This window comes from Pygocentrus nattereri, chromosome 23 (genome assembly GCF_015220715.1).
Source record: "Pygocentrus nattereri isolate fPygNat1 chromosome 23, fPygNat1.pri, whole genome shotgun sequence".
NCBI lineage: Eukaryota > Metazoa > Chordata > Actinopteri > Characiformes > Serrasalmidae > Pygocentrus > Pygocentrus nattereri.
The window spans coordinates 936,910-951,684 of record NC_051233.1 but is presented as its reverse complement, the minus strand read 5'-3'; the positions used below and the strand labels follow the sequence as shown (position 1 = coordinate 951,684).

The 14,775-nt window shown below is 40.5% G+C and overlaps 2 protein-coding genes across 2 annotated transcripts; both read left to right on the top strand.

Annotated features, from left to right (window-relative positions):
* The first annotated feature begins 1,735 nt into the window (after positions 1-1,735).
* On the top strand, positions 1,736-4,463 carry LOC108412843 (cystatin-B-like). The gene is made up of 3 exons (XM_017685070.2): positions 1,736-1,841; positions 3,189-3,290; positions 4,207-4,463. Exons 1-3 carry the CDS (start codon positions 1,788-1,790, stop codon positions 4,330-4,332), a joined length of 282 nt encoding a protein of 93 aa, XP_017540559.1. The 5' UTR covers positions 1,736-1,787; the 3' UTR covers positions 4,333-4,463.
* Positions 4,464-9,642: 5,179 nt separating this feature from the next.
* Positions 9,643-14,775, top strand: LOC108412848 (cystatin-B-like). The gene is made up of 3 exons (XM_017685074.2): positions 9,643-9,780; positions 12,278-12,379; positions 14,508-14,775. The coding sequence occupies exons 1-3, from the start codon at positions 9,712-9,714 to the stop codon at positions 14,634-14,636; spliced, it is 300 nt and encodes a 99-aa protein (XP_017540563.1). The 5' UTR covers positions 9,643-9,711; the 3' UTR covers positions 14,637-14,775.

The following is a 14,775-nucleotide window of genomic DNA, read 5'->3' as shown; positions in this document are numbered from 1 at the left end:
ATAATCAGCAGTCCGTGTGCGGTGCAGTGTTAAATATCTCTACAGTGTGAACTCTGAGCTTTCTGATTATAATGGTTTATACTGTAACTCCTCACCGTCGCATGTGTGATATAAACCTGCTCCTCATATCTCTACAATGTAAATATCAGCTCTTTATTTATTTATAATTCTTTATTGTTATCCTTCTTTGTGAAGGATAGAGTTTATATTTTCTATCTTTTTTATGTTTAGTACTTATATACATTGTCTAGTAACAAACTGCAAAAAACCCTGTTAAGTACTTAAAGTTAATTACTTGCTTATGAATTCTCTTCTTGTTACTTCTTCTCTTTTTTGCTCTTGTCCCTTTGTTGTTGTAGCACTGAGAATTTCCCCCTTGTTGTGCTAATAAAGGATTATCTGATCTTATCTGATCTTTTCTGATCTTATCTTACCAAAACCTGCATATACTGTTCAGCATTGATGATGCCTTTCTAGATGTGTGAGCTGCCCACACCATGGGCACTAATGCAGCCCCGAACCATCAGAGCTGCAGGCTTTTGAACTGTGCTCGTGCTCTGATAACAAGCTGGACGGTCCGCCTCCATCTCCGTCTTGAGTACGCAGGACACGGCATTTTCCGAAAAGAATTTAAAATTTTGATCCATCTGACCACAGAACAGTTTTCCACTTTGCCTCAGTCCATTTTAAATGAGCTTCGGCCCAGAGAAGGTGGCAGTGTTTCTGGATCGTATTGACTTTTTCTTTGTATGATGCAGCTTTAACTTGCGTTTCAGGATTTCCCCGTGAACTGTTTTCACAGATAGTGATTTCTGGAAGTGCTCCTGAGCTCATGCATTTATTTCCGGTACAGAATCAGGCCTGTTTTTAATGCAGTGCTGCCTGAGGGCCCAAAGACCACAAGCATCCAACACTGACCATCGGCCTTTTTCATTGCGTACAGGGAATTCTCCAGATTGATGGTCGTGAAATGTCCAAAGTCTTCACAATTTTTACGTTAAGGAACATTTTTCTGAAATTGTTCCACAATTTTTAGATGCAGTTTTTCTCAGACTGGTGAACCTCTGCCTGTCTTTGCTTCTGAGAGACTCTGAGAGACTCTCTAAACTGCTCTTTCATACTCTGTCATGTCAGTAGCTGCAAACTGCTCCTCCTGCTCTTTTATCAGTACCACTTACTTCGTTGCCCCTGTCCCAACTGTTCTGATATACTTTGCTGCCTCTAAGCCCTAAATGAGTTAATGTTTTTCATGAAATGGTAAAATGTCTCACTTTCAACTTTTTTGGAATTGGGGTTTAAAAAAATACAGAAATAGAGAAAAATAAAATCCTATCTTACCACATCGTGACACGACTCCAAAGCCTGCTAGCTTGACGCTTATATGGCATGTGGGAACACAAATAAATCAGTCTAGGTCACCTGCAGTGAGAACAGCAGCCACAGACCACAGTTTCACTCATAATGTGGTCTAGAACAGTTTCATAGAACACCAGTTTCTTTAAAGATGGGTATATTAAACTGGTTTAGCTGGTCATGAGCGTTTACAGACACTCGGACAACAAAATCAGCCTGAATGCACATCCCTAATGCACAGCCTTGTTTATAGCAGCTTATCAGCTCATTTTAATGGGATTTTAATATGTTCTTTCCCATTTGCGTGTGAGTGTAACGCCCTGGTGCCGGAGGGCGACAGGTGGATATTTAAGGTGGATCTAGCTGTGGGGAGGTTGTAGTTGATGTGCTGGTAGCTGTAGATCCAGGTACACAGTAACTGAGGATTGACCACAATGGCTAGCAATCCGGAGCCCGCCACCGATGCCATCCAGTCTTACTGTGAGGCGGTAAGGTTTCCCTCCTTTATGTTCTCTCAGGCATGTATGTGTGTGGGTATTTAGCTCTTTGTGGGGACGTTAGATGATAAGGTACATTATCCTTACTGCAGATAAACTGTGGCAGCTCAGTGTCCGCCGTCTTTCTGCTACTGCATCCACAACTTCTTGTCCAACAGGAAACAGTGCATCTGCATTTCGGACCCTCTCTGCCTCGGCACCGGTGCTCCTGCTCTACTCTCTGCACACCAATGACTGCACTGCTAGCATTGACTCTGTTAAACTTATGAAGTTTGCAGACGATGCCACTCTGATCAGTCTCATCTCAGACAGAGTCTGTGTCTACATGCAATCTGACTGAATTCATTCAGACACTCACATTTAAACTGCTGCATGTGTATCGAGGGAGTTGAGCAGCAGTGCATTACCTGAGTTTTCTGCTTTTGACCCCTTAAAATCTCAGGCTTTTTACACACTAAGGCTCATTACTCAGTAACTACAGCGACTTTAGTGTAAACTAGCTGAGCTATTCTTAGTTTATAGAAGTGTGTAATAAAGCTTTGGGTCTGCTGGCACACCTGGTTATTTAAGTGGTTAACTTGCTCTATAGTTCGTGTGAAGTTGCTGTCATTCATTTGTTCATACGCTCGTCTGAGCTGCATGTTATTGCAAGTCATCCATCCTGCTGGCTATTGTGAAGTCCTTTGGACTTTTGGAGCATAAACTTCGTCTCCTCTGCTGACCAGTTTCTGCTCCACCACACTGATCATTCTAAGCTTTCACTATGATGCGATGCACATGCAGAACTTAAACATTCCGATAGGGAATGTAATCGGATACAAGCGTTTACACGGATATTATTCTTCTATTTAATAGATTATTTACAGGATTCCTCACCTCCTTCAGTCGGAAGAAACTATTCTGAATGGCGTCAATTGGACTAGACTGTTCCGATTGGTGTGTCTACATGGACGTATTCTATTCCGATTGAGCTGTTAGTTGGATTATTAATGGATTATCAGGCTGTAGGTGAATGTGGTTAATACTGAGTATATCTACTCGGAGGAAGTAACATTGCTGGTGTCAAAACACATAAAAACTGTGGAAAAACTGATTTCAGAGGAGCCTGCTCTCCTCCCTATGCCTTCATTATGACTGGATTATTGGTGGTATGTAAACACACTCAGTGAAAGAAGAGCAGAGCTGTAATATCTGCAGAGTTCAAATACAATCACGATTCTATTAACTACAAATTACAGACATGTGGAAATGATCTGAGGGCCTAAAGCCCTGAGTGTTGCCCTCTGGTGAGGGTTGTTGTGTGTTTCTGACCTGTGTGCTGTTTTTTTTTCGTTAAAGGTGAAGCGCAGAGTGGAGACAAGCACTGGGAAGAAACATGATGTCTACACAGCAAAAACCTACATCAGTAAACCTGGGGATCAAATCATCTACATGGTTAAGGTGATGTTTTATTCTTCACCTTCACAAGCCAGAAAATCTAGAGAACAGTTCTCAGTAGTTATGGACGAACAGACTTGATTAGATTTCTGTTTTCAGATTGATTGATTTGGGATGCCTGCTCGTTGGGATGCTAAATAGAGTCAAATGAATTTGTAAAACTGAAATACACCAAAACAGCAAAGCCGTCACATTTCACAGCTTCTACATCAAGGTGACCAGATTCCTGAACTTAGGCTACCATAGTGAGTGAAGCTGGTCAGCTATGGAACACTCAGTAATGGTCAGCATGTATAGGAAGCTTCTGGTTCAAAAGTCACAAAATCTAGCAGCTCAGTCAGAGATAAGGCAGAGATACGTTTACAACAAATAATTGAGTGGTCACTGAGCCCATAATTCATATTCAACTGAAATATTTTGCCAGTAGTCCAATATCTAAACCCTGAACTCACCCCTGGGCAGCTCCAGTTCCAGACAGACAGAGATGCTTTCAGCAAAAGCCATATTTCATATATGGCTGAAAAAGTGCTGAAAAGCTTAAAATGATGCTCTGCTTGTTTATTTCATGGCAGCTACATTCCAGTGGACTGTCTGTCTCTACCAATCAGGGCCACCTTTCAGCTGGTAGAGCAATTCAGTGCCGTAACTCCACCCCTGCTTTAACTCTTGGGTCACCTCAAGTCCTGAAAACTAGGCGAGTGAGTGCTAGAAGTGGTCAGTAGATAGCCGCCGCAGCACCCTCTGCTGGCCAAAACAAGACATCTGCCCATCTGCTCTGCTGCAGGTCTTTCTAGGACTGCCAGCCAAAGACTGCCAAAAACAGAGGCCGTCTCTGAAAAACAGGACATCTGATCACCCTGTTCTACAAGGACAATCACACATGGCAACTTTGTTTACTGTCTTTAAATCTGTTTCTCAGGTTCATGTTGGTGGAGACAATTACTATCATCTGAAGCTGACGAGGTCCTCCGCTGGACATTTGTATAAAGTGCAACTGCTCTCTCTCCAAACTGGCAAGAGGCTGAACGATCCACTTCAGTTGTGAGATACGGGAGGTCGCGTCCAGCTCTGTCAGCTGCTGCACCCAAACATGCTCTGCTTTCAAATCCATCTGAAAATAATAACACTTGTCTTTTAAAGTCTTGCAAAGGAAAATAAAAAAATTATAAAATTCTGCTTTTCTTCTCCTTTTCAATGAATATCACAGATATCCGTGAGTAAACAAGCTTCAGTTAACCCCACTAGTTCTGCAAGCTGAGCAGAAGCAGGTTGTGGTACTACTTCAGCCTTTCTTCCACAAATCTCTTACCTTGAGCTTTCACTATTGCATAGCCAGCACTTACTTTGTCTCCTACATGATAGCAGGATCCATCAGTCCAAAACTCTAGATCTGCTTCATGCAATGGGATAGCTTGCACGTCCGCTCTAATTTTTGAATATCTCTCTGCTTCATGAACACAATCATGTGGCTCCCCATCCTCTGGTGTTGGCAAATACTCTGCTGGGTTTGCTGTAACACACCCGAGCTAGAGTGACGTCCTCTTGCTCTAAAAGCCTAAAATAGTCTCTAAGCCTAGGCATAGTCAATGTATACTTGCCGTAGTTCAAAAGATTTCTGAGACTATGATGTGTAAGAATTGTCACCGGATATATCATTGTGACAGATGATGCCTTTTCATACATTAAATAAGCTCCCACCATTGCTCTGTAGCACAGTGGTAGACCCAATTCTACATCTGAATGAGCAGTAGAATAGTAAGAAATAGACTGAGGATTTCTTCCTAGACCTGTTGGCTGACAAAGAACTGCACACGCATATTTACCCCCAGTAGAAGTGGACACTTACAGTAAAAAGTTCAAGAATAATCTGGCAGTACTAACGCTGGAGCCTCTTCTAATCTCTGTTTGAGTGTTTCAAATGCCAAAAGGCCATCCTGCGTCCAGGAAAGATTACAGTGAAGCTGAGCATTCCCTGTATCTTTAATCATAGCCCTCAAACGCCCTGTTAAACTAGTATAATCCTCAATCCATGCAGAGTAGCCAGTACTACCTAGAAATCATCTTTCTAACGCTTCTGGGCTTTGGAGCCTTGCAAATAGCTTCCAACTGACTATCAGAAATACCTGTATGCCCCTGCATTATTGTCTGACCCAAATAAACTACCTTCTCCTGACAATACTGCAGCTTCTTCAGCGAGGCCTTGTGGCCTTTATCTGCCACTATCTGTAACAATCTAATTGAGTCCTTATGACATGTTTCCTCATCTGACGAACAAATAATTTGTCATCTATGTATTGAATGACAGTGCTTTTTAATACCTGCTCTATTCCTGCCAAATCATCCTTCAATACTTTGTTAAAAAATATGAGGGCTGTGCTTAAACCCCTGCGGTAATCTCTTATACTCATAAAACTGTCCCTTGAAGATGAAACCAAATAAACCCTGACTCTCTATGCTAAATGGAATACTAAAAAATGCAACACACAAATCCAACACTGTGAAATGTGTAGCTCCCAGTGGAATTTGGGCTAACAAAGTATGTGGATCTGGCACTTCTGATGGAAAATCAGCTACTACTTCATTTACTGCTCTCAGGTCATGCACCAGACGATAGGAGTCATCTGACTTCCTCACAGGTAACAATGGTGTATTACTCTGTGTGCTTTGTGTTATCTTCAAAACATCAGCTTTCAAAAGTCCTTCAATTTGTAGTTCAATTCCTTGCATAGCCTCTTCTTTTAGTGGATACTGCTTCTTCCAGGGTGGTTTAACTCCTGGTTGGAGCTCAACCTTCACTGGTTGTGCTGACTTCACTGTGCTGAAGTCCAATATCAGTACTATGTTGAGACCACAAACATTCTGGCACTTGTTGCAGCATCTCTTCTCTCATAGAGTTTGAGTCTATTTTGGTACGGCAAATTGATTCATGTGTCATCCGCATAGTTTGTGCCTGTCCCTGTCCTTGAGCAGTAATCATAATCTTCAAACATCGCTGGTCTTCACTCTTCCAGATGGCAAAGTTCTCCTTTATTGGTGCAAAAACAGCTTTCTCTGCTTCCACCATCATTTCTCCTATATGCTTCTGCTCAAAGCCCTCGGACACCAACAACATTACATGAGGCACAGTCTTTTCCACATCAAACTCTTTTTGCAAACAGTCATCTCTGTCTATTTTCATTGCTGCTTGTGGTCCCAAAATTATACAACATGAACGAAGTTGAACTTGGTTTGGTTGATGACTCAACCATCCTCTGGATTTGACATTTTTGTAATGCTTAAGCGTGCAGTGCAGTGGATACTCTGGAAGCCTCGCATCAGGCATGTTTGCTACAATGAGCTTCTCCCACAGCTTAAATTAAATTCCAAGAAATCTGCAGTAAGATTTCCAATCCAAAATACTGAAGGAGCTTCAGTCTCCTTGTCATCAGCAGTTGGTGAGCAACACTACAACCAGACAGCCGTCCGGTGTGCATTTAATTGTACAATTCAATTTGCACAAAGCATCTCTTCCCAAAAGTGCTATAGGTGTATGTTCTGACACCAGTATAGGTAGTGTTGTCTTCTGATCCTTTCAATCTCTCTTAAAACTCTCTGTCTATCCTCTTCTATTCTGGTACTGGATGTCGCTGGAAAAATGCTCTTGAAGACAAAAAACACTCACTCACTGAATCTTCATCGTTGTCCCCATTCTCACTTTCATCAGAGCTATCATCTCCTGAATCCTCTTTCCTCCATGTTTCGTCTCCTCTTTTTTCCACTCTAGCCAGGATCTGCCTGACTGCAGGGTCATATCCTCCTCTGATCTCACAATCACTCTGATCACTTTGGTCTTCCTCATCTCTGAAGTCCAACCTCCTGATCAATTTACCCCTAGTTTTCAGGGTTGTCATTTTCTTCTTACTTGTGGAACTTGGATACATTCTTATTGTTGTTTCTGCTCGCCCTGCTTTATCATCATCATCTCTGATATGATAGTCACCTCCTTGACTAATCACTGGAAGCTGGGGGTAAGTTCCCTTGAACTTCACTTCTCTCTCATAAGGTGGGGGCTTCTTAACCGGATCCACATGTGAGAAGTGCGCATTAACTTCCATCATCCGACTTTCTGTTTCCTTCACATTTCTTTCTATCTCTTCTATGGCTCTCTCTTTCTTATCCTTATCAGCTGCTATCTTTTTCTGTCCCTCATTTTCAAATAACTGGAGGATGCCAAGCTCCACTTGTCTTTTTTCCTTGCGGTTTTCTCCCTTTTTACCCTTCTTTTGATCTGCTTTATATGTGGACAGAGGCACTTGCATTATTTTAATTACATCTGGATTAAGTGTCCCCTCCACTGGCCATGGCTGTTCTATGTCAGGCCAACGCTTATGCCAATTCTCTGATACTTTTGCAATGCCTTTAATTAAAGGGTTACTCTTCTGCACAACATCAGCCAGAGTAATTACATTTCACACCTTAGTTTGCTTTTTCATCATTGTAACAGTTCCCTCATTAACCCTTATTACAATTAAAACTAAGCACTAAAGCCCCAACAATTACTTGAATTACTCCTATTAAACTACTATTTTACCACAAGTCAACAGATGAAGTGGAATTCAAAGACGTTGAGAACTTTGCTGACAAAACAACAATGTACAAACACCAAACTCTACAACTCACAATAAAAATGTGAACTGTAAACAAATATTTTAGTGATGAATAAATCCTTATAAAATAAATAAAGTTCCTGGTAAAGAATCACAGTATGTAGTGTACACATTAACCTACCTGTGTAGTTCATTAATCCTAAATTGAAAAATGTATTTTACTCATTTATAAATGAACACACACTGGATACATATAAACAGTAATGGCTAGAAATGTATGAACATATATCTAAATGCAAATTTTTGTACAAAATTTTGTGAAACAGTTTGTGGATAAAACACTAGCCGTTTTTAGTCCCCCACAGATGGACACCGTCAGCACACAGGTGATTTAAATTCTATAACCACTGTTTCCCCAACTATGATGTCATATCATGCAATATGTACAATCAATATATAACACCCTCTGGTCTTTATTCACCCATGCTTATGGGCACTGTATACCCTCCTGTCCTTCCTGGGGGCTCATTAAAACCATACGTCCCCTTGGAAGAGGCTCGTTCATTTTTTTTTCATAAATGTTTACTTATCTATTTAGTTACTCACTATATAATCAAAAGTCCTGTTTTCTAGAGCTCATATCTTATTTAACAACAAAGAAGGCTCATTGTTATTTATAACCATTAAAAGTAAAACAAAACATGGAGCTCCTCATCCATACATCTCTTTACCCCCTTACATCAGTAATATTCAAATTTATCATATGTAATTCTAATAACTTCTTAATATATTTTCCTTACCACTTACACACACACACACACACACACACACACACACACAAATCTCCACACTTTTCCCTTAAACTAGAAAGTCCTCCTTGGGGCTCATGAAAACTTATACAATGACAAAGTCCTTTGTGGGGCTCATAATGATTTTAACCCAAATGCGTCCCCCGTAGGAGAGGCTCATGAATTTGTTTTTCAGGAAAGTTCCCTACAAAGGCTCATAAATTTACTCACATGAAATCAGATTTTTGCAAATCGGATCCAAACCAGACGGTGGGTGCAAAGCGACTCCAGTCAGATTTGTACAGATGCGCCTCAGTCTGGAGGCTCAAATCGGATTTTTTCATCATTCGCAACACGACGAACAGAGACGATGTCAGATCCAGAGAGATGAAGTGCTGGGGTTCAGAAAGAGCTCCAAAGACTCATGGTTATGAAGAGAGTTCTGAAGAGTTCGGAGGGGAGATGATGCTCCTCCGTCTCTCCTGCATCCGCGACTGAAATCCACGACACCAGAGCAGCTACTACATCATTACCACGGCAACCCATGCAGATATACTGGTGACGTCTGGACACAAAAAGGTATCGGATGGAGCTCCAGAGAACGCAGTTTCCACAGTCTCCACAGCAGAGTTTCTCTACCTGTGTGTAAAAGCGAAATCACTCCAAGCAGAAGACACTAAAATGAGAGGAATGAATTAAGCACTGTAATTACCCACACATCCACCAGATGTTGCTGAGTGCTGATTAAATGGGAGCTCTTTAGAATAAATACACACACACAGGACATATTTTTAAATACTGACGATATTTACAGCGTAGTCAGTGTTGCTCTGTCCGATTATTCAGATGTTTTTTGTTTATTTTTTAAATTGCTTTGTGTCCATTCCTTAAAACACTTATGAGGACGTTGCACTTTTGACCCTGATGATTCAGATCAAGTGATGCTCAGCAGATCAGCAGAAATGAGGAAGAGGTGGCTTATTTAAGCCAGAGCTGACCCTGTTTAGTTGTAGTTGTTGGTAGTTGTAGGTGAGGCCTGTGCTGACCACCATGTCCAAAATTGGAGGTATCGGATCAGAGATGTCCGCGACCCCTGAGGTCCAGCAGATCTGCGACGAGGTGAGTATGATATATGATATTTCTCTGCTCTCTGCTTGTTGAGGTGTGTGTGTGTGTGTGTGTGTGTGTGTGTGTGTGTGTGTGTGTTTACAGCTGTGAAACAGGAACTTTCTGCTGTAAATGACTTTATATCAGGGCTGTCAATTAAAATAATCAATCACAGTATCTTATTTGCTTGAATATCACCATGAACAGAGATTTGTCTCCATTCATAGGTCAGTGTGTTGTTTTATAGCTTTGAGTAATGAACGTATTTATTACTTTCAGAAAGTCAACTTGATCCTGAATATAAAATCGTGTGAACTGTGTTATGAACATGTTAACCTTAACAGCACTACTTTATATCTGAATCCTGTCTTATCTTTGCCATTATCACCTAAAATCAATCCTCAAAACAGCAATTTATGTTTAAATGGCCATCAAAAAAAATCACTAAAGACTGCTCATAAATTGGCCATGACTGAGCTGTCCAGCAACCACTCTGAATTATTTAGTAACTACTATGAATTACTCAGTATCTAATATGAATTTTTCAATATCTAGTATGAATTACTCAGTATCTAGTATGAATTACTCAGTATTTAGTATGAATTTTTCAGTATCTAGTACGAATTACTCAGTATCTAGAATGAATTTTTCAGTATCTAGTATGAATTACTCAGTATCTAATATGAATTATTCAATATCTAGTATGAATTACTCAGTATCTAGAATGAATTTTTCGATATCTAGTATGAATTACTCAGTATCTAGTACGAATTACTCAGTATCTAGAATGAATTTTTCAGTATCTAGTATGAATTACTCAGTATCTAATATGAATTATTCAATATCTAGTATGAATTACTCAGTATCTATTATGAATTATTCAGTAGCTACTATATTCAGCATCCACTGTGAATTCCTCAGTCAGTCCTCTAGTGTGTGAGGTATCTGCTGTGAGGAGGAGCTGAAGAGTGATCTTCTTCTTGTGTCCTTCATCATATCTGAGGTTAAATAACTGTGTGGTGTGTCGTGAGGGTCAGCAGTTCTGTGTTTGACCTGTTATCAGCTCCTGTGTGAGGAGAGCGAGTGAGTCATGGTCAGGAATGTTCATCACTCTCTCTTCTTACTCAGACTCCTTTAGAGATGAACAGATCACTGTAGTTCACACACCTAAACGCTGCGGCTGATCTGGGTGTGTCGGGTCAGTGAGAGTGAGTGTGTGTGGGAACTCAGGGAGCTTCTCAAACCACAGACGGTCATGTTTTTCGTTGGTTTGCAGTAACTGACCGTATTAAAGCCTGTTCAAGTGGCTTATTGCTTTTATAAAATGGTGGTCAACATAAAATATGATCAAACACACAATTGTTTGTTCATCATTAATATTCATCAAAAAAACAAGTATTCTGTCCAGAAATGTAGTTCCTTTAGGGTGCGGTATCGTTCACAAGCCACCACGGACACTGAAGGAAGAGAGCATTTGGTCGCCCATCGCTGTGCACTGCGGTCATTTCATCAACTTTTTAACTTTTTTTCTTATTATAATCAACATATAATAAAAACACTGTTTATTACAAAATCTTTCCCTTTATAAATCCTTTTTGGTCACTGAATTACCACCGTGAGTCTTATTGACCACCAATCCAGCAGCGCCCCTCACGCTGGGGCTGAATCTCAAACGGCTCCCTGCTCCCTACATAGTGCACTACATAGGAATTTACATACTGGGTCCTGCAGACCAACAGTGTTTAATACACTCACACACAATGTACTTCACATAAACCAGATCAGCCCTGCTTTTCACAGAGTAGCAGTACCTACACCCCTCGCTTCTAAGGACCATTAGATCAGATTTAACATGAAGACACTGGAACACAAACTCGTTTCTAAAGGGATCAGACAGTGAAGAGCATCAGACAGGATTCTGGCTACTGTCATACATTTTCAGATGGATTTGATAAACATAATTACATACATTCATTTTTGTCTATATAAAACATTTTCACATACGTTTTAAAATAAATTCATTTGAAAATATACTTGGTTAATATATAATATATAAATATATAAAAATACATATCTATATATATTTTTTCCACATGAGAACAATGAAAAGAAGCGCAATTTAAAAAGCTTGAAAGGCGACACCCAAACACTCCCAAACAAACTGGACCAGAAGAGCTTCGGAACGCGCTTTTCACAAACGTTTGGAAAAGAAAAGTGTAAATCTTTATTCAGACAAAACCTGCCCTTCATAGCAACACGGCGCACTGATGAACATGAAGAGTGTTGAAGAAAACACATTAACAGCGATTTTATGATAAACTAAACCTTTATGGGGAGGTTTAGTGAGACGGGTGCTGAACTGCAGGTTAACTATTTAAATTCTCAGTCTTTTTACATACTGAGGCTTATTATGCAGTAACTACAGGGACTGTGTAATAAAACTTTTGACCTGCAGGTGAACCCTAGGCTTTAAGGGGTTAATGTGTGCTGTATTCTATTGCTTCTCCAGGTGAAGCCGCAGGTGGAGCAGAAAACTTCCAGGACCTTTGAGGTTTTTGTCGCCAAATCATTCGCCACCCAAGTTGTGTCTGGAATGAACTACTTCATCAAGGTGAAGCTTCTAAGTCTTAGAGGCAGATTTACTAAGAGAGGCGCTAATTACCAACAGTCTACAGAAACAATGGCTGTGTTTACATGCAAAGATTTTTTCCAATCCGATTAAATACATTCCGATAACAGATTAAGACTGAGGTGTTTATTCTCACTCTACTCAACAATCTGATGAAAATCTTCGTTTACATGTTCACTGCAAGTAATCAGATCCAAAATGATGTGCATACATAGAGAATCACTTAGAGTAAGCGTTACTATGACAACCAGCATCACGTGAGTCCAGTCAGAGTGAGATGAGCAGCAGTGAGCAGTGATTGTGTTTTTAACTGCCTTAAAATGACGTCAGACTCAGGAAAACGTCCTTCACACGTCCTTATTAAAGAAGGCCGAGAGGAAGACGTCGTGCTCTGAGACGCATAAGCTGGACGTCCGTCCCACCGCCGTCTTTTAAAGATCAGAGCATGAACTTCGTCTCCTCTGCAGACCAGTTTCTGCTCCGCCGTGTTGAACGGTATAAACTCTCACTGTGACGCGACGCACATGCAGAACGGACTGAAACTTTCCGATAGGGAATGTAATCGGATACAGGCGCTTACACGGATATTATTCTTCTATTTAACGGATTATTTACAGGATTACCCACCTTGATCAATCAGATAGGAATTGTATTCCAAATGGCTTCAATTGGATTAGACTATTCCAAATGAGGTGTTTACATGGACGTATTCTATTCCAATTGAGCTATTAGTCAGATTATTAACAGATTATTAGGCTGCAGGTAAATGTGGCTACTGTGCTGGTGGGCATGGCCAGTTCACCGGGTTGTCTCCTGACTTTCATGGAAATTAATACAGGCACACATGCATAATTAACATACAGTCGTATGCAGAAGTTTGAACACCTGATGTAATTTTTTGTTCTCATTTAACCTTTATATTTTATTGAAAACAGTACAAAACAAACACAACTAAACAAATGTTGAAACTGAGAAGTGTTATTGTTTTTTTTTTATAAATTTATATTCCCATTTTGAACTGAATGCCAACAATACATCCCAAAAACATCTGGTGGTTGATTGGCAATCAGTAACATAATTGGGTATAAAGAGCGTCTCAGAGAGGCGGAGTCTTTCAGAAGTAAAGGTGAGGAGGGGTCACCACTCTGTGAAAGATTGCACCATCAAATAGAGCAACAGCATAAAACAGCAAAGAGCTTCTGCTTTTCATCGTCTACGGTGCAGAATATCATTAAAGACTCTGGAGACTAAACACTTCTGAAAACCACTGACTGTGAACACAGTTCATCACTGCATCCACAAACGCTGTTAAACTCTAAAACACAAAGAAGAACCCAAATATAAACAGGATCCAGAAACGCTGCCACCTTCTCTGGGCCTGAGCTCATTTAAAATGGACTGAGGGGAGGTGGAAAAGTGTCCGGCGGTCCGACGAACACTGAGTCCTCCGGGCTGAAGACCACTCAGCTTGTTATCAGTGCTCAGTTCTAAAGCCAGTATTCATGATGGTTTAGGGGGCATTAGTGGGCATTAGGGGGCATTAAACCACATTCTGCATGTATTACAGCAGCACTGCTCCGTATTAAAAGAGTCCAGGTGCTAAACTGACCTGCCTGCAGTCCAGACCGGTCACCACTGAGAACATTTGGCACATTATGAAATGAAAAATATGACAAATGAGCCCCTGAAACTGACGAGCAGCTGAAATCCTGAATCAGACAAGAACAGAAAACATTTCACTTTCAGAGCTACAGCAGCGTCTCCTCAGTTCCCAAACACTTATGCCCCCGTCCCAACTGTTTTGGAACATGTTGCTGGCATCAAATTCAAATATTTTTCCAAAAGCAATAAAATTTCTCAATTTCAACATTTGATATGTTGTTTTTGTAGTGTTTTCATTTAAAATATGGTTTACATGATTTGCACTTCATTGCATTCTTTTTTTTCACATTCTGCACAGCATCATAACTTTTTGAGTTTTATTATGCCCTTATAATCTGTGAATAGCTCAGCCAATTTCATTGAAGCCTCTGTAGTTACTGAATAATCAGCCTTATAATGTAATAAGCCTGGATTTTAAGGGGTTAACATTGTTCTCTCTCCCTCTCAGGTGCAGGTGGGTGGGGAGGAGTACGCTCACCTGAAGGTGTTCCAGTCTCTCCCTCACGCTGGACACAAACTGGAACTGCTCAGTGTCCAAACTGGAAAGACTCTTGATGAGCCCATCGTCTACTTCTGAGAATCTTTCACTCATGCTCCTGAAGCAGATAACGGTTCTAGGTCACAGTACTCAGCTATCACATGCATGATGAGGGCAAAGTTAAAATAATGATTCCCCTTTCCTGCGATTACTAAAATAAAAAGCAATTTAAAAATAA

Excerpts from the sequence above, each read along its gene's own strand:
- LOC108412843 (XM_017685070.2), top strand. The coding sequence starts at position 1,788 with ATGGCTAGCAATCCGGAGCCCGCCACCGATGCCATCCAGTCTTACTGT. Across the intron at positions 1,842-3,188 it reads TCCAGTCTTACTGTGAGGCG|GTGAAGCGCAGAGTGGAGAC; the intron begins GTAAGGTTTCCC and ends TTTTCGTTAAAG. Across the intron at positions 3,291-4,206 it reads AAATCATCTACATGGTTAAG|GTTCATGTTGGTGGAGACAA; the intron begins GTGATGTTTTAT and ends TCTGTTTCTCAG.
- LOC108412848 (XM_017685074.2), top strand. The coding sequence starts at position 9,712 with ATGTCCAAAATTGGAGGTATCGGATCAGAGATGTCCGCGACCCCTGAG. Across the intron at positions 9,781-12,277 it reads TCCAGCAGATCTGCGACGAG|GTGAAGCCGCAGGTGGAGCA; the intron begins GTGAGTATGATA and ends TTGCTTCTCCAG. Across the intron at positions 12,380-14,507 it reads GAATGAACTACTTCATCAAG|GTGCAGGTGGGTGGGGAGGA; the intron begins GTGAAGCTTCTA and ends TCTCCCTCTCAG.